Raw genomic sequence first — 20730 nt, forward strand, 5'->3', positions numbered from 1 at the left:
TTCTAAATCATCATTAAACTATCTTTCAAGTATAATGTATTTTCAAGTAGAAAAAAATAAGATATTCATCAAGGCTCCTTTTAACAATAAAACTAGAAACTATTACAAGAGTATAGTTGATATGAGGTCAATATAAAAAAATAAGAGAAAAAAATTATTTTAACGTCTACAAGGTTAAAAACTCCTTTTAACAATAAAACTAGAAACCATTACCAAGTATACTGGATATGAGCTCAATATGAAAAAAAAAAAAAAAAAAATTATTTAACTTTCACAAAACTAAAAATAGGCTATAAAACCGATTATTTTTTACCCAAAATACCTATAAAACCGATTACTTTTTTACCCAAAATACCTATTTGATTGGTATAAATCTCATCCAAAACCATATACAACCCGATTTGATTTGTATAAATCTCACCCAAAACCATATACAACCCAATGATGCATCACACCACTCTCCGTATCATGGAAAATATTAAATTATAAATCTAGAATATAAGTGAAAACGTTCGATTCATCTCCAAGTTTATGTCCGTGGTTTAAATGGCTTATTTTTTGTTTTGGCGGTTAATTTGGTTGACAATGTGGGGGATTTTGGCGGGCAATTTGCTTCAGAAACATAGACCTTGGAAGTAAGCTAATGAAAAGTGGACTAAGAGGGAGAAGAGGAGGGTGTAGTTTGGAAGAAAAGTGATGGGTTCGAATCCTCTCCCTGACTGGGCCAGCAAGCCCTGCGTAATGGGCATCGACGAAGCTGGCAGAGGCCCTGTTTTAGGTTAAACACGCCTTCGCTGATAACTATCTCTATCTGCAACATTTTCCCGCCTGAAATTTGACCTAATTAGTTTGTGTTATTCTCAGGTCCCATGGTGTATGGATGCTTATATTGTTCAGCTTCTTACCAGAATACCCTTGCTACATTGAAGTTTGCAGGTCATTACTTTTTCAGCACTCTTTCTTTTAGTCTGTTAGAAATATAATGCATTAGCACTATGATTTAATGTCCACAATAAAGGCTGGATGGCTTTGAGTATTAGGATGGCCTCTGCGTGATCGTGCAGGCACACGATTATGTTATTCACATCACTTAAAAAATGCACAGCTCGACCTAACCGGTCCCCACTGCGCGAATCCTTAACTCTAAATACAATTAGTGTACAGCGAGCTCAATGGTGTCTGTTTGGCGCACAACACTACCGTTGCTTGTTTTTGATATCCAGGTTTTAAATAACTTCACTGTAGATGAGCCCATTAAGTGTCTTCTCTGCATCATCTTATTTAACTTTCATTTTTTATTTATGGTTTTTCGAAAGTTGCTAATAAAAACATGACACGGAGTTGGTGCTACATTGTATAACATGGGCTTCCCTAGGTTGAGGAGTCAGGTGCGGTGGACATTTGTTTTGCCAAATTCACGTGACACTTGTAACTGGCCTCATCCCATTTTGACATGACACTCAGGTGAGGCAGACCATAGCAAAATGGGGACCCTGGCAGTGACCGAGGGCCAGTTCGCAGCGCGTAATTTTTTGTTGGGTTTAATGTTATGACTTTAATGTTGCGGAGATTCGACCTACTGATTTGGATTGAAAGGAACGAAATGGCATCTATTCTTCTTGTGCTCTCAGAATTCAGAATTTGGCGTCAAAGTCTAATAATGCGCTTCTTCACATTTCGTGGGCTTTGGCTTTGTCAAGTTGTGTGTGTCTGTCTGCATTTAGCTTACCATTTGATTCCTCTGAGGACTAAATAAATTTATGTACGGTTTGAACAACTTTGTGCAAGCATTATAAAACGCCAAGATAGGTATTATGCGGTTTTTCCTCCATTCTTCTCGGGGACATATATATATTTTATTTGCGGAAGAGTTTGATTAATAGTTCATTTCTGGAACTTAAGGTTGCTTTCCAATCGATCTTGTTAAGCAGATTCCTTTGTATATCATTACGCACTGCAAAGTGATGTATCATTTAAAAAAACCCCGAACATCCATCTGCCTTTATGAACCCACTTCAAGCGTGATCTAAATTAATGTGTCCTAAAAAGTTGCACATAGTTGAACTTTTTGGCAGATAGATCGAGGTGAGTTCAACATCACTGCTACTTGTTTATACTCGGGTTCTCTTCTATACGGGACCCTATGAAGACTGGGTGGATACAGTAAGGGTCACTTTCAGCCTGGTAGGTTAATCAAGTTCACTTTTATTCACAGGATTGCACCTTGGGATGCAAACGGTAAAGGTCATTTCTGACTAACTTTCAATCATAAATATTTTCCTTACTTTCTATACTATAATTTTCTGGAGGGTACCGATGGTCATAAAACAACAGTCAGAAAGAAGTGGCATGCAGCTGGTTGTGGGATTCCATTTGCTTCCTCTATCCTGTTATTATCATAGCCTGGTGCTATCCGTTTCACATTGTTATGTAGGACAATACATGGAACCCATTTTGTGATTAGTTGGAATTTAATGTGGTAGTTATCTGGGAATTTAATCAGTCTCTTAATATTGGTCTAATAAAATGACCCATGGAAACTCTGAATTATATTTAGCATTATTTACTGTGAATCTGCCCCAATTCTTGTTATTTTCCTAGAATAAAACTTGCTCCAGATAATGCATTACGAACACAATTTGATCAAACCTGCTCCAGATTATGAATCATGTATCGGACCACCTCTAATGGTGGTCATATTAATTCGAGTTGCTTGTCTCAAAACATAATCAACTTATGTGGACCAAGCAAGCTGTAAAATGACTGCAGCTCACTTCCGAGCAGTGCCGGTGGTCAACAACTGGAAAGAACTGCGTGCCGTGTAGCTGGCATGGTTGAGTAGAATAAATCTTGTCACCAACCCTTTGCATGGTGATTGACTTAACAGTTGGATGATAGTCAATGTTTATTGAAAAATTCAAACATTTTACCATTGGTGTAGAGTCTTGTTTGTCCACTGAACACACCTTTTCCACTCCTCCGTAGCACAACAAAGTCATGCTCCTGTTCTACTTTGGACACTTTTTCTTCATACTCCTTGAAGGATTTCTTCCCATTATGTTTTTGACATCAACAACAACTAAATCAAAATAACCTTGTTGTTTGCCTTATCTTTTATGTTTTTTGCTTTGTACATTCTTCTCTCGGTTGAGGAATTTCCTCCAACTGTACATCCTCCAGAGTTTTGTAGTACAAGCTGGACCTTTTCTTTGTTGTCATGTCCTCTTAATCAACACCATCTTCTGCTTGAATTAGAATTTTCAACATCCTCACTGTAATGCTCTTCTTGCACACCAACTCTTGAATGATCACTTTTTCTCGTGCACCTTGAGATGCAATTTGGTTAAATTTTTTGGATCAAAGCAACCACCATTATCAATTTTTCATATTTGATTTGTAATTCGAATTAGGATGAAAATTCCCTTCATTTTTATCTTCTATGACCAATGCTATTGTTATTGGAAATTTATTGTCAAGGGTCTAGAATATCACTTATTGGCAATATTGGGGGAAATATCAGAGATTATCAAGAACCTAAAATATACAATTTCTGTCCCCAATTTGTACTTTCTAAAGGAACATCAACATCAAATAAATGCATTGTTACATAAATATGAAATTAAAATTGGAATATAAGATGTGAAATGGTACATCAAATGAGTTTTATTAGAACTAGACTAGAAGTAGTGGAATTGATCGGTCCAGTTGGTTTGGAGGCAACCTACCTAAATGATAGATAGGCCCACATTTGAAGCGCTCCAATTCTAAGTGACACATGTTAAGCTCCAAAGAATGCATGTTAAACATGAAGGGGTTCAAGGTTGAGTGCTCCTCAAGAAAGGTCCAACACTCCTCAAGAAAGGTCTTGTGCTCCTCCAAAGGCCTTCAATGCTCCAACAATCCTCCTCCAAAGGCCTCTAGTGATTTAACACAACCTTCTAAGCCATGCATAGCTTTGGGTCCACCTCACCTACATGATCACTCCTCAACTTGAGCATCCTCAAGTCAAGTACAAGGCTCTATGCACACAACGAAGTGTCCCCATGTCATCTTGGGGCCTAATGTTGTCCTCCAAGATGCCCAATGCTTCTCCTCCACGACCAGTTGTCCTCCCAAGCAAGTAACTAACCTCTTCATGTACATATTGTCAAAAAAGTCATCATGCCATTTAGGCAGTGTTATTAGAACTAGGTTGAACTGGTCTGAACCAGTTAGTCTAATAAGTTGGAGGGGAAAATAGGTTCAAACTGGCCTCCTGAACTGTTTTTGGCTAATTCGGTACCTAACTAGTTTGAACTGGTTAGTTTGATCGATTGGAGGGCAAAATAGGTTCAGACCGGCCTCTTGAACTGTTTTTGGCTAGTTTGGTACCGAACTAGTTGGTTCTGTAATGGAACTGGCCGGTTTGGTATCGAATTGGTTTGTTTTGTAACGAAACCGGTTAGTTTGGTTACTAGTACCGAACTCGTTGACTTGGTAAAGCCGCGTACAACGTAGCACGTGGGGCTTGTTTTGTTTTGTTTTTTTTTTAATTTTTCTCTTAATTGGCTTTTGGCTCACAATAGGTACCTAATATTCATGACAATGGCCCTACTATTGCTATGCCAATGTTAAATTTTTGAAGTAAAAGTGACATTCTCTTTTATTTTTCATTTTCATCCTTTTACTTAAATTTTTAACATTACCATGAAATGACTCAGGATGTTTGAGAGTGGTTTTGAACTCATTGAATTTCATATGGAGAAAATAGAATTTTAGATCCCACACAAAATCCAATAGACTTTTAAATTTAAGAACCATTGGATTTTTTCATGTAGGGGGGTATGGAACTAGAATTTATTCAAGAGTACTAGGCCCTCTATGTACCTTGATGTAGTGGCATTGGTTGTCAAACTCCTCTATCATAATCCTTCCAAAAATGTGCCCATTGCTCAAACAAAATCTTGAATTGACATGCTCAACATTTTTTTTCTTATTCAAATGCTTAGAGGGTGATATTGAGGATGAAGATTCCAATATAGGCAAAGATTTTAATGATATGTAGGTATTTGTTGTAGCATGATTTTTTTGGATACTAGAGGCCATCTAGGGCATGTTTTTTTGATGTATTTTCAGTTCAAAGCTGGATTGCACTTGGTGTTATTTTAGTTATGTGCACCCTTACATGCTATATAAATGAGAACTTTTGCTTGTTTGTGTATAAATGGTTTGGATTCATATGGATGCACATGAAAATATATGTTTTTCTTTAAAATTTGAATCTTATGTGTTTTTGGTTAGGATTTTTTATTGGTTATAACTGATTCTCGGTTTGGGGGGATCTACTGGTTTGGTTATGATAACATTCTAGGTCTTGTTGCCTCAAAATCTAGCAGGTCTTGTGAGATACCTCACAAGGCAAATGCAAGGTCAAGACACAACAATGAGGTGGACGCCATTGTCACCTCAATAATCCCCCTCCTACTCTTTAGTGAAATTTCACCACATGGGAGGCTTCCCAGTTTAGGTCACCCAAATGATATTTTTGCTCTAGGGCTCAAAGGTGATAAATGAATAAGCTTACCCAAGATACTTAGGCTAAGGACAAGGTTCAATTCTACTAGACAAGGAATAGTGTCCCTAGGAAGCAACCTATAAGGAACTTGTAGCTTAGGGTTTTCGATATTCGTTTCAAAAGTAGCACAATTAGGCATACAAGGAGAGGGAAAAGGTTTGCTATAAGGATATAATCAACAACAAGAGCCACAAAGCTTCAAGGGACCCTAAGTTGAAGCCTTAGTATAGAATTAGGGTTTTTATAGCCTTAGAATTGCCTAGGGTTAATGACGACAGCCCTAGGGAAGCACTTTCAACCATGCAAATTACTAGCTTTTGATATTTTAAGGCTCGACAAGATAGAATGCGTTAGAAAATTGGAAAGACAAAAATATTTTCTTATGTTGATAATTACTTGTATTATTCTTGTATTCTTATTATCTTCTTTATGTTGTTCTTTTATCTTCTTTTCATTAAGCAATCATCAAAACAAAAGCATGAAGATCAACGACACTAGATGTAGGCACTTAGTCAGGGCTAAAACCCCACTTTAGGGGAAAATCCAGTCAAACTCTTCCACTAATCAAATTGAGATAGACCAAGACCTTAAACCTAACCAAAAGACCTTCCTCTTCCCCCAAGTCAACCTTCCAATATGATTCAACAACCTTCAATAGTTTCTTCTTGTCTAGCAGCTATAGCCTAGCAACAACCCAAAATTTCGACCCCCAGAAACTCCAGAATTTCAACATAGCTACAATATTGCAATTTCGGCCCTTCTAGCAACCCAACAATTTCGCACGTGTGAGACAAGAGAGAGAAAATTCGACTTCTTATGCTTGACAATGACTTCCTTCTCCTTCGCTAGGGTTTCCTTCCTCTTCCTTGAATTTCACACCCTTTTCTGCGTCCAACTACTTTAGATTGAAGTTGTGATTGATGTGCTTCAAATGAGGTTGAATTGTTGCCTTTATATGGTAGATTTTGCCCCTCAATTAGGCCGACTTGTCCTAGTTGAGGCTGACTTGGTGAAGGAGGCGTAAATGACCTATTTTACATAAAAATAAATTTCTTTCTTGATTGAAAAAGCCCAAGAAGGGTCTTTTACATTATGACATGGACAATGACACTTGACATAAACCTAGAAGCCTACAAAGGAGGCTTTGACCTAAAAGCATTGACCCAAGCATGAAACCCATGTTGTAATAAGTCAATTTCTTTTATAATAAAATTCTTTTTTCTTTCTTTTGACAAATACATTACATCAAGACTTGAATACAATTATAAAGACTGACACTAGTTACATTTTTCAATAGAATCTCCTCCATGTTGAAATATGTCACTAGGTTCGGTCTTCATAAATTTATTTGAATCACAATGAAATGTACTTGTCAAAAGAATGAAGAAAATATTATTATTATTATTATTATGACTTATTAAAGCATGTGTTTCATGCTTGGGTCATCATGTTTTAGGTCAAAGTACCCATTGAGGACTTCTAGGATTTATTCTGAGTCATTAGAGTCATTGTCCATTAAAAGAAACCCTTCTTGGGCTTTTGAATCATGTAAAAAGAATTATTTTTGAGTCAAAAATGAATTTAGTATTCTCCACACCAAGTCGGCCTCAAGAAAGGTAATTCGACTTCATTGGAAGGCTATATATACAAGGCAATTTGAATTCATTTGGAGCAATTCTCTCTCTTACACATAGTTCGATATTTGAAGTTGGAAGTTGGGAAGTGCAAAGTTGGAAAGGGGCTAGAAGAAGAGCTGAGAAGGAGTGCAAGTTTTTGGAGGAAGATAGAAGACACCAAGATCGAAATTTTGGGCCAACTCTCTCTCACTTTTGAGATGTATCAAGGGAGATTGAAGTTTTCCTAGTCTAGTCAAAGCTGTTGTTGTTGTTGCTACTGGGTCGAAGCTGCTATTGCATGTTGATGCTGCTATGTCGAAGTTGCTTTTGAAGGGATATCATTTGCAAGAAGAATTGAGGGCTGACTTGGTGTGGAGGAAGTCTTTGTCTAGGTCAAAGAGTCTTGGTTTATCTTGAGAAACTATTGAAGGAAGAATTGTTGATTGTGTTTTCCCCTAGCTAGGGGTTTTGCCTTGGTTGTCTGCCTACATTTGTTGTCCTTGTATTATTGTTTTGGTAATTGCTTGATGAATTAAAAGATAAAAGGACATAAAGATAAAAGAATCACAAGTAATTATCTATATAAGAAAATCTTTTTGCCTTTCTGATTTTCTAACATGGTTTCAGAGCTAAGGTAAAGGAGAAAAAAGGCAGTTTTTGTTGATTTTTGGTAGCATCGGATGTGCTCTAAGTCTCGAATTTTGTAGGGAGGCTTAGGCACATGTATTCCAAAGAACCCAGAAATCGTTTTGGAAATTCCACCCAGAAATAGTTGTATTAAAATAATTAATTATTTTTAATGAGACCCTAAGTCTAAACTTAGAAAATAAAATAATTAAAGGGTATTAATATAAGCTGTGGGTGTAACTTCTAGAAGAAGACGAGGATTAAGAAGAAATGAGCTTAGCCATTGATTAGCTTCTAATTTGGGCCCTTAAATGTCAACGAGGAGATTATTTAAGGAGGCTTGAGGGTCACTTGAAAGACACACAGAGAGTTCAGAGAATCGATTTTCTGAAGCAGAGCAGAGGAGCTGTCAGGAGATTTTCAATAGTGAGCTTTCGTAGTGAGGGGTAGGGATAGTTGGGTTGGAATATCTTCTCCAGGACCCAGGATCAGCAACAAAGAGGCAAAGAGACACCAAGAGGAGGCAGTGCAGACCCAGGAGGGGTTGACGCTGGGCTAGAAGGGCCCACACAGAGCTGACGCAGAGCCATAAGGGCTCACACAGAAGCAATGTAGTCTTCTAGTGCAAAAATCTGAAATTTGTTGGGGAGCTGATATTTTTGAGTCGGGAGGGCTGTAAACTGCTCCAGAGGGCAGATGTTTCCCAGTTGGGCTGACGCAGGGCCTACCCAGGGCTAGCACAGAGATAGTCGGGGATAGTTGGTTCAGTTGCTGGAACAGTGGGAATTGTCGGGTAGAGTGAGGTAATCTCACTAAGTTTTTCTGCCAGTTTATTTTCTTTGTAAATGGATTGCCAGAAGGGCATCCAGAGTTGTATTTAGAAACTACTGCATAATAATAAAAAGCCTTTGAGCTGTTGCATCGATTTTCCCACATTGGGTTTTTCGGGGACATTTGTCCAAAAAATGTTGTGTCACTGTGCATATTTTTCTATTTGTTTTGTTCTTGTTTTGGGAAAATTAATTAATTAAGTGAAGGTTGCAGTGTGTTAGCTTCGATATTTGCTGTAAGAAACAATAAATAATTTGTTTCAGTATTTAATAGATAGGAGAAGTTTAATCAATTGCTGTAGTAGGTGATTCGGTTGGGACTCTTGAATTTTCACAGTTTTGAGTATCTACTAGAAGGAATCTAAAGGATTGATCAAGGGATCATATAAGGAGCTCTTATAAGAGAAGAAGCTCACTACCTTCAAGGACAATGTCTAACACAATAAAGAGTGAGAACAAATTGGAAGGAGCATCAAACTACAGATCTTGGAAGAAGAGAATTGACCTCATTCTTGAAAAGAACAAGGTCTTGGATTTGGTCAAAGGAAAGGTGAAGAGACCTATCGAAGAATCCAGTGATGTAGACAAGGTGAAGTATAGAGAGTCAGAGATATTGGCTATGACATTGATGGTAGAAAGCATAAAGGACAATCTTGTCCCATACATTTCCAATATAGGATATGCTCAAGAAATGTATGAAGCATTGTCAAAATTATTCACTATCAAGAACATCAGTCAAGTAGCTAGTTTGAAGAATGAATTAAGGACTACAAAAATGACGAAGGATGATACTGTGGCTTCCTTTTTTGTGAGGATATCCAGAATTAGAGATGAACTTCAAGCCATAGATGAAATGGTACCAGAAAAGGAGCTAGTAATCACTGCATTATTGGGATTACCACCTACTTGGAGTTCTTTTGCTTCAGGCCTCAACAGCTGGAAATAAGCTCCTACCTTCGAGCAGTTATGGAATGCTTGCACCCAAGAAGAGATGAAAATCTCATTAGTATCCAACAACGAAGAAGAAAATGTTTCAAATGCATACTCCGCTTCTCACAAGAAAGGACACTCCAAGAAGTCAAGAGGGCCAAGAAGGAAATTCGATATGTCCAAGATATAATGCTACCAATGCCACAAGATGGGTCACTATAGAAGTGTCTGTCTTGACAATCCGAAGAACAATAAAAGAAGCAGAGACCAAGCCAATGTTGCTGAAGAAGGATCTCCTAAGAAGAATAAACCTGAAGAACTAGATATAAGGGACTTACACTACTAAGTCCTTTGATCTAAGATTTAGCTATTTTATTTTTGATTTTTAGTATTTGTAGGTTTAACATATTTTGGAAATACATTTTTATTTGTTCTTAAGGTTATAGGTATCCCTCAAGCTTGGAGGGAACCCTCACCAACCTTAAGTATCTTATTACCTTTTTCATTTTTAGTTTTCCTTACTTATCTATTTTTATTTGCATTAAATGGAAATCACATTTCTACTCATATATTCCTTGATTAGGAAAAATGTGCTGAAGATTCAAGGAAAAAGGCCTCACAAGACAAAGCATTGGAATTACAAGGTTTGGTACGAAACAAGAGGTATGTTTTGAACTACAAGTTTTTGCTCTCTTTATATTCATTCTTGATAAACTATTACTAACATCATTGTGCATAGCTCTCCTAAATCATAAAGATTCTTGATTGGTGATTCATCATTAGATAAATCTACCCTCATATCTTTAATTACTCTTGTCGAACCTTAGAAAGGTTCTTTGTGAAAAACCCTAACTTCAGGGTATGTCGATGATAATATGTGGAACCCTAACCTACTTAGGGATATTGTTGAAGTCGAAAGAAAATGACTGATGCTTTGATGATGTCGTGTTTGGGGTTTCGGTATGGGTATGGAAACCCTAACTTGTTAGGGTTGAATGGTATTGTTTGAAATACCGAATCTTTGAAGTATTGGTAATTTAGGGTTTGCTATGTTTTGTATTGAAACCCTAGATCATTAGGGTTTCGTAGGGTGTATAAGCAAGGCCCTTATGTCCTAGCAATGAAATCCTTGGTATGTGTGTGTTTGTCCGATCAAACCCTAATTTGATCAAGTTTGTAATATGTCTAACTTTTATTGATATTTGTGTCTTTGGATTTGACTAATACATGTTATGATATACTTGTGCATGATGATGGAATCTTAGATGTATGAGTTGACCTAATTGTTGATGGTCACGAGTCTTAGGGCTTGGAACTAAGCCCTAGTCGAAGTTTGATTCTCTAGGATGATAGTATTTGTGAATTCTAGGGTTTTGTAATTAAACCTTAGTAGAAGTTAAAATCTCTTATATATGATGACAATGTGATAATTTGGGATTTATGAAAAGTTGATAAAATCTGAATTTGTATTGTGGTTGTTGAGAATTAGTAAAATCTAGGGTTTACAACAAACCCTAGTGGAAGCTAGTCATGTTGTTACTTTGAATTGAGTTGTGATTGGTTTTGATTGTTAAAAGCTAATGTATGAAATCTAGGGTTTCGCACTAAATCCTAGTAGGAAGTCTATCCTATGAATTTTGAAAGTTGTTATATGCATTGTAGATCTATATTTATCTGAATTGCTTCTAAGGTTTGCAATATTTTGTAGTAGAGTATGTCATACCTCTGGGAGAAATATTGAAACCCTAGATATAATGAAGGTTGTTATGTTCAAAATACTCAAAGTCTTGATGATATAGACTAGGGTTTATGAAAAAAACCCTAGCAAGAAGTTGAAGAGTATGTGTTTCTTGTTTGTAACTAAGTTTGAGTATTTGATGTCTAAAGTTGAATGCTTCCATGATTTTGATATGGTTAACTTCATGCTTCTATAGATTTGGTTGTACTTGCTATCTAAGTTGTGCAAGTACATAATCTTCAAGATGGTGAAGATGTTCGTAAAGTTGATACGATAAGCATGATGTGAAGATGATGGTCATGATAACTTTGTTAAGAAGGATGGAAGCCATAAAAGATTCTTTGATGTTGTAGAAAAGAAGTTGAGCCCCCTAAGTTAAGAGGGAGATTGAATGAAAGTAATCTCCTTAAGTTAAGAGGGAACTTGGATGAAAGTAATCTCCCTAGTTGAGAGGGAGGTCATATCATAGTCATGATGGACACCTTGAAATTGGAGAATGTATTTTGAAGGGTTGCTGAAATAAGAAGGGTTGGATCTATTTGTAGACTATGTTGCTGCATGAAAAGTAGAAAAGGACGTTGTATGGTTGAGGAATCTTCTGTCAAGATTCATTGGGAAAGCTTTACGTCCTATTGTGAAAAGTTGAGAAGCAACATCAAGATGTCTAAAAGACCCTGGAGGTTTGTGTTTATGTACATTTGAAAATGTTACTGATTGGTGTTGTGTTTGTATAGGTAAATCTCTCGAAAGTTTGATAACATGTTTTACATGCTTAGTGTTGTCGAACAATTTGATTGGAGAGATTTGTTACCGATTTGTTTGATCACAGAGGATTTGTTACCGATTGGAATAATCGAGAGTGTTGAGGCTGTGTGAAATACACATTGCTTGGGAGGACATCTGACCGACACTTTGTGTTGATGTCTAGTTCCCGAAGTACAGAGGGTGGCGTTGGTCATAGAGTTTTGACCTCAGATATGCACCTAGATGCTTGGGTTGATGGTTAGCAAGTAAGCTTGATGGTACCTAGAGAGGTTGAAAGCTTTAGTCCATCTTAGTCCCACCTGGATAGATTGCCTTGGTCAGGAATCTAGGCCATGGCATTGCAATGTCTAAACTGTTGGAGGACCTTGGATAGATTGCCCTGGTCAAGAATCTAGTCCATGGCATTGCGGTGCCTAAATTCTTCATGGTTCATGTGTTCTAAGATCTTCTTTGTACTTGTGAATACCTCCCTAGTTAAGAGGGAGTGTTGAAATATGTAACTAGGTTTGGTCTTCATAAATGTATTTGAGTCACAATGAAATGTACTTATCAAAAGAATGAAGAAAATATTATTATTATGTCTTATTAAAGGATGGGTTTCATGCTTGGGTCATCATGTTTTAGGTCAAAGTCCCCATTGAGGACTTCTAGGATTTATTTTGAGTCATTAGAGTCATTGCCCATTAAAAGAGACCCTTCTTGGGCTTTCGAATCATGTAAAAGGAATTATTTTTGAGTCAAAAATGAATTTAGTCTTCTCCACACCAAGTCGACCTCAAGAAAGGTAATTCGACCTCATTGGAAGGCTATATATACAAGGCAGTTCAGATTCGTTTGGAGCAATTCACTCTCTCACGCATAGTTCGATATTTGAAGTTGGAAGCTGGGAAGTGTGAAGTTGGAAAGGGGTTGGAAGAAGAGATGAAAAGGAGTGCGAGTATTTGGAGGGAGATAGAAGATACCAAGATCGAAATTTTGGGCCAACTTTCTCTCACTTTTGAGGTGTATCAAGGGGGATTGAAGTTTTCCTATTCTAGTCGAAGTTGCTGTTGCCGTTGCTACTGGGTCGAAGCTCCTACTGCATGTTGATGCTGCTAGGTCGAAGTTGCTTTTGAAGGGACATCATCTGCAAGAAGAATTGACCACCGACTTGGTGTGGAGGAAGTCTTTGTCTAGGTCAAAGAGTCTTGGATTATCTCGAGAAACTATTGAAGGAAGAATTGTTGACTGGGTTTTCCCCTAGATAGGGGTTTTGCCCTGGCTGTCTGCCTACCTCTGTTGTCCTTGTATTATTGTTTTGGTAATTGCTTGATGAACTAAAAGATAAAAAAAGAGCATAAAGATAAAAGAATCACAAGCAATTATCAATATAAGAAAATCTTTCTACCTTTTTGATTTTCTAACACTCCAACCAGTTGAACGCTCGTGCCCTATTTGAATTTGGCCTAAAGCCCCAACTCTACGAAAATTTCAGGGCCAAAATTTTAGGGTTGAAAATTTTACACCCAAAAATTCTGGGGCCAAAATTTTAGGGGTAAAAGTTTCAGAATCAGAATTTTAGGGGCCATAAATTTGAGGTTGAAATTTTAGTGTTGAAAATTTCAGGAAGAGAAGAAAATAAGAGATTTTTGATTTTTTCGATTTTTTGACCATCAATATGTATGCCAATGCTTTTTATTTACTTGGGAGATGGAGTCAAAGGGAAATTTTACTATTGAAATTTCAAACCCTGGAAGGGAGTAAGGCGGAAACCCTAGGTTTTCACTTTAAAACCCTAGCTATCATTCAATACGAGGATAATATCAAGACAAGAGCTCTCTAGGAGGTTCTCAAGGGAAGTTCAAGATTATTAATTAAAACATGCAATATTTCATTAAGAATTTCATATATAGATAACCATTTAGACATGGAATATAAAAACTCTAGCAAGATACATTGCATACAATAACCATAAAAGATATTCAACAAGAAAAGTACTCACAAGATATCAATGAACAATCCATCTTTATCCCAAAATGATGTCTCCACGACAAGGACTAGTCTCTAATAGCAAAAATCCACAAAAATCGCATCTTCACAAGAATAGCGAGGTACAAGAACTAGTTGAAAACTCTAAAAGAGGCCCAATTAAACCACAAGTGATTATGAATGAATGAGTGAGGTGACCTTTTATTTATATGTGGTCAACCTCACCTAATTTCTAACTAAGAAGCCCCTACACAAGTTTGATTTTGAGCGAACAAAAAAAAAGTAAAACAGGGTTACAAGCCAACCCACTAGCTTTTATAACATAATTTGTCATGATAAGCTTGTTACCCACAACCTTTGGGTGACCCCTATAGGAGAAATTTTCTCTTAGATTTGTCTTCAGTTGGTAGCTAGCAACCCCTTGCAAACACCAGATAGCTGGATGTACCAACATTCTCCACCACCTTAGCTAGCCATTGTGTGCCCTCATCCATCTATTATGATTGTATGTTTGAAGGTGGGCCTTCTAACCTCAAAGTTATGGCTTTTCATTATGTAATTGGGTGTTTATGCTTGGTTTTCTTGGATACATCTGGACATTGTTTATTGTGGGGATTTGTGGAAAGAACGAGCTTGGATTGTACTCTTGTTCCCTTGTCCCAAATTGGTGGTTAATCTTGTGTCCTAGTCCCGTTGGATCTCCTCTATTGACCACTGGCATTAGGAGTGGCACTACATGGAAAACCCTAATTTTGGTTGCATGGTCCTGCTTCCTGACACCATATATCTTACTCCCCTCTGCTCATTATAGCCCCTTTTCACATTTTTCCCATCTGGGTCCACATTTGTCCATTGGGTCTACAAGGTGTTAGTCTCCCCTTTCCCTTGTCCACACTCTGGGTTGGGCCTAGAATAATGCCTCAGAGATTGATGTAGCTAAAAAGAAAGATAAAAGCATAATTTGGCCACTTACAACAAGAAATGTACCACAAAATGCAAAAGATGGCTGAGACATAAAAATTTAGCACGTGGGCAAAAACCAAACATGAGCTCTACCCCCTATCATTATGGCCATCACATTGGTTCCTAGGGTCCCTACGTGTGCTCCCTGCATCATTAAGGAACCCATGATTGCCCCAACCCCTGGTGGGCGATGAACTGCCCAACCTTAATGGGGGTAATCGCTACTTTATCATACACATCATGCTCTCATCCCCTGGAGCCTCAAGTAGTTAAAAGAAAGAAAAATCAATAAAAGGCAAAAGGCATATGAACAAGGGTGGTAAAACAAAGACCAGGGTAGCTCATGTACCACAATTGCTCCCTCCTACATCCATACATCCAATGTGTGGGCTTCCCTCATTATAGCTAACCTTGTACCATGGCATGTGGCTTGGAGCCTTCTTTGTTGCCCCACTCCGTTCCACCATCATTTCACATGACACTTACCATTTGTCGGATGTACCATGAACTTGTTACTCCATTAGAGGTTGAAACCACCTAATAGGGTCCTTTATTAACTTCTCTTGTTGTTCTTGGTAACACTTGTACACTCTAAATCTTATTTAGAAGGGCATGCCACTATGACGTGTCCACTTTTGCCCTTGGTTAGCAAACTTATTTACTCAATTACACTAATGGCTTGTTGTACTGGAAGGTGAGGAGACATTAGATCTTATATAGCATTGTAGGTGGGTCTCCATTTCACACTGTCTCCCTGTATAGGGTCTAAGCCCACCAGAGGGTCATAATGGCACTTGTAGGGCGAGTATTGAGCGCCATGGGCCTCCACCACAACAGAGCATTGATTTCCACGCCATGGGTTTCTTCAGTGCCCCACATTGCTTGTTCATGCCCCAGTTATACAAATTTGATGATGTACTTGGACCATGTTGCCCAATTGACCACACATTTGCACCTGACACTTGGCAACTGATCCAAGGCCCAGGTGGGGTTATGTCTCATCCGGAGAGACATGGGAGGGCACATATCATCGTTCTAAACCTTATTGATGGAGCATTGATATGATTGATCCAGCTAGAGGTCCATGAGACCATTGACTGTGCTCCACAGCCACTTGGGAGCACCACAAGATGTTTTGCTTGGAAATCAAGGGGTCACCCCCTTGATCATCATTTTGGAGCCCTCCTCTTCATCATGGCACATTGAGGACTCATCTAGGCCTTCCAACGACCATTTGCACCATTATTTTATCATTTTGGCCTCATTAAGAAGGCTTATTTTACACATTTGAGCTATTTGGTGGGTTTGTCACCAAAGGTTATTGTTATTTTGCACATTAGAATATTATTAGGGGCTTAATTAGTCCAATTAGGCTAAATCAGACTTCTAAAGGGTCATATAAATAAAAGAGAGCCTCATTTGTATTAGATCATCACACTGGAGATTTTCAACCTCTCTATTTGAGAATTTTGGCCTGGACTTTGTGGAGTGATTTGGATGATTAAATGCATTTTGATATATGGAAAATTTTTGCTCTCTCTTAGAGCTTCTTGTTGGTAAGATTGTGGATGATATATTCTTCTTTGTCTTGTAAGTGCAATATAATGCTATATTTTTGTTTCAATGGATGTCTAATGCATGGAATGATTTTTTAATGGTGAAATAATGTGCCTTAATTAATGCAAATTAGTGGACTCATTGAAACTATTGGAGATTTTTGCATGTGTTACTCGTTCGAAAAAAATGAATGAATGAATGTTCCTAGGGGATAATTTGCATTTGCATCCTTGAAACTCCATAATAATTGCCATTGAAGTGTAAAATTCTAAAGTTGTTGTGTAGCTGCATCCATCGATAGTGAAGCTACTTCTTTAGGCCTCCTTGAAGAGTGATGTTTGCCAAATTGAGATCATTTTGACTCCAATCCTCCCAATGGCCAGGCATTGATCCTAGATCCTTGGTGATCACATTAACTCAGCAAAATATCATTCTTTCACCTTTTTTCTTTGTCCCTGTAAGGATAAGGAGATTTTCTAGGGCTTGGTGTGAAATTCTAGGGAGGAGGAATTTTGGGATTCCATCTAGACAAGCTTCTTCATTTGTGTCTCCTTTAGGCATCCTCTAGTTTTGAATGAATTTCGACTGTGGAATTTCAAATAAATTGATGCCCTAGCTATCACACCAAGTGGGAACCCTTGAAGTTGCTTTGACTTGGGGATTTCTTGAAGGTTTGCAAGTTATAGCCTATCATTCAAAACCTTTTCTCTTGACTATATTGACCTTGAATGAACTTCTATCCCATCACATATTTCAACCCTAGGTCTAATATAGTCCTCCTCCCGAGGGGTTTCCTTGGCAAGCCATTTATAGCTTTTCCCAAAGCTCACGCCTCAATTGAGATTTTCCATTAAGTGAACCATCCTTGCCTCACTTTAAACCTATCCTAGGAACACCTATCACAAGTGAGGGATATTGGGACTCCTCCCATCGGTGAGAATCTGAGAAGAGAAGGGGACATAGGCTGTAGTGACAGTGGGCCTCTTTCCCATTTGTTGCTGTGCCCTAATAGTTGTCCTTTTAGGCCCCCCCCTTCTAGGACCCTTGCTGGTTTATGCAATAACAAAGCCCACATGTGCGAGTCATAGGGCTAAAAACGTGATTATGTCATGCCCTTTTTGGGCTCCAAATGCTCTATCAAGGCAAAGTCAAAGCTGAAAATATCTCTCAGCATCATGATCATCCTCCATTTGAGGAAAATCCCCAAATCATGCATCAAAATAAATTTAAGGGTCCAAAATCTAGCTGTGGTGCCACACATCATCTCCACGGGTGTTAAGAGTTCCTTAATCATCTTAAGGATGACCATCCTCATTTGGGCCCTTGGATCATGGCATGCCCATTGTTGCAACTCTTAGAGACATTTCTTGGCTGTAGGGGAGCCAATGCCTAAGACATCTTAATATTGAATAGAAATAGTTAAAATCAATGGCTGGAGGGAAAGGCCATGATGGCTTGCAATCAAAACTTCTAATTCTAAAACTTTATCTTTTCAAAACATAATGGTCATAAAACTTTGAGAGTTGCAGGGTCTTGGACTGAAGAAGTGGTTTGAAGAAAAATAGAAGACAAAGTTTAAATCAGGCACTTAAGAATTGGGATCTAAACTTCTGTAGAAAGAACCATGGAAGAGTAAGTGTGGATGAATTTACAACATGGTGGAGCGACTTGTAAGGCTTCTTTAAATAAGGTTTGCAGGTACTCTTTGTTGAGAAAACAACATTAGTAAATATGTTGAATAAAAGAAGCCAACAACTTCATTACACTCATGTTGATAGAGGAAAAACATTAAATGAAAGAATGAAAACACAAAGAAGAAAAGATTTTTGCAACTAGTCCCAAAGTTGGAATCAAAACTTTTGTGTATACTTTGATTTCAGAGAGAAATTCTGATTATAGTGGCAGTCATGAGAATTGGACTCTGAACTTCCGAACCCTTACAATGAGCTTCTTTCTAGATTTTTTTCTCATGCCCCAATTGAACTGCCTAATCAGTTATAAAACTTACTTTTAGAACAATTATAAAAATTGTTCCTTCTCTTTTTCTTTTGAATTAAAAAAAGAGAGGATAAAAGTACAAAAATAACATATATAATATTTTAAAAGCCCATTTATCTTTAATATTGATATAATACGACTGTTCGGGCCTTTAATTCTTAGCAAGAGTATAATGTGTTAATATCATAAAATTTGATGTGGGCTCCGGTCATAATTATGTAAGAGATTAATTAAAAACCATGGAATGCTTATGGGGGCACATCACAGTGGTTTTTGGAGATGAGGAGGGTGCCCCCGTGATTAAATGTCATTTGTTGACCGATAAGTAAGCAATTTTTGACTATATCGCTTCCGGGGGCACACCTTGGCATAAATTTCATGCAATTCATGTTGTCAGGATGATATTGTTGTGTAGTAGGTGTATTAGGGATGAACAATAGCGCTGGTACTTGCAAAGAGTTTAATCTTGAATGAAATACCTTCCATGTCCTTGTGTTGAGTCTTAAATCTCGTTTGTTGCTTCAAATCCCTTAGTGTAACATTGTTACTAGACTTAATCATGAATCTATCGAGCATGCATTTACCCACATCCTTATTTGCAAAATTCTATAATATTTCTGTGCTTTCTCCATAAGGGCAAAGAGCATTTGGCATCAAAGTTCAAATTTCCTTCCGTGTGAGATCAAACGTAAAGATACTAACGACCATATTTCTAATGCCCATTACAGCTTGGAGTGAGATAGATAGAATTCTAATTTTGATGTGATAGTTATGGCGTCAAGAAGTTTTGGTGATTCCCTGCAAAAAGAGACATCATCTTTTAATATCTGAATGGAATGGTCAATGTAATCTACTCCATCTCTTATGGCATCCTTATAAGCCACATTCATTTATAATTACATTGTTTTGGCAAACAATCTTGGCATGCAATATTCTTATTTCCTCATGAGAAAGGCGCGATGGATAAAGGCCGTGGCTTTAGCCTTCGTTTTTTGTATCAAAATCTCCCCCCTAATGCTAGGCTTTCTAGCTTCGCGATGACTTATATTGGCTTCAATGCCTAAAACCAGTCGAACTCTATCATTATTATCTTTGAGCAACAATGCAATTAGAAAAAGTACAAATCACCTCTTGCAATTCCAAGTGATGAATATTCCTCGTTTTTGGTCACTGGCTTTGCTCGTCTTGGCTTGTGGAACCCGACAATGTTGATCCTCCACGAAAAGGACTGATTATATGACTTTCTCGGTTGACTCATGTGGAACAACATTCGTAGTCTACGCTATAATCTAAGATATTGTCCTTGTCAAGTGCTCTTTCCCTCGATTTGGATATTTTTTACCCAAACTTGGGAGTCACAATGTCATCCTTAGCAGAGGGAGAGAGAGATCGATAAATTCCCCACAAATCTTTTCGCAAGAGACTTGAACGAAACTTGCTTTCTTGAAAGAGATCAGAATATGACTTCCTTCTAGCGTTTTGAGCATTTCTTTCATAGTCTAAGGGGTATGTTCCACATCAAATAAATGAAAATAAAATTGATGATTTTAGATCTAGTAAACCTCATAGTTAACACCATCGTGTTGAGCAAAGTGTGATATCTTGTGGGTTCTTACCTTGGAATTTTAAATGAGAGCTGGCTTGTGGATTTATAACTGGTTGCTATTCGAGCTTTCGACTCCTGAGAACATATGTGGTATCTGACTCTTGAGATTGGGTCTAAGGCCCAATAATATTTTTCATAAAAATAACTTGAATAATTTCTCTACACAATAGGCGAGAGCACCAAGATCATTTTAAAACACACTTTTGGGCCCACAAATTTTATGACCAATTATAACAACTGCTCTTCCTCCTGTTCTCATCTTTGTTGCGACAGGTTTGTTGAACAAAATTGTGGAGTTGTTCTTGCTACAGGGTTATGGTATTCCCTTTAATGATTATTTTTATCATCTTTAAGAAAGCCACGAAGGTCTTCCTCATGCAAGGCAACATATAACTTGAAGCACAACACTCTTTTTTCAATCATTCCTTGGTTTATGCTTCAAGAGCTTTGTTCTTTCTAGCTGGAAAAAATTAGCTACAACACCCATCAAGTAGCGTCAAGGCCAGCCTGGGGGCATCTTGGGTCCACAGGTTCATTGTTAAGAATCCTCCATGTTAGGCAAGAGAAGCCCAATGTTG

The 20730-nt window shown here is 37.8% G+C and overlaps 1 protein-coding gene across 1 annotated transcript in view; it reads left to right on the forward strand.

The window, feature by feature from the left end:
• Window positions 1-518: 518 nt before the first annotated feature.
• Window positions 519-20730, forward strand: part of LOC149220822 (Polynucleotidyl transferase, ribonuclease H-like superfamily protein) — a 76506-nt gene continuing 56294 nt past the window's right edge. Inside the window, exons 1-2 of the mRNA XM_089384927.1 lie at window positions 519-778; window positions 865-936. Of these exons, the coding sequence (XP_089241053.1) occupies window positions 697-778; window positions 865-936 (154 nt within the window). The 5' untranslated portion in view covers window positions 519-696. The remainder of the gene's footprint in view (window positions 779-864; window positions 937-20730) is intronic.

The sequence above is a fragment of the Pinus tabuliformis genome, chromosome Q, assembly GCF_031772625.1.
Source record: "Pinus tabuliformis cultivar Carrire ecotype Pingquan chromosome Q, CPIR1, whole genome shotgun sequence".
Classification (NCBI taxonomy): Eukaryota; Viridiplantae; Streptophyta; class Pinopsida; order Pinales; family Pinaceae; genus Pinus; species Pinus tabuliformis.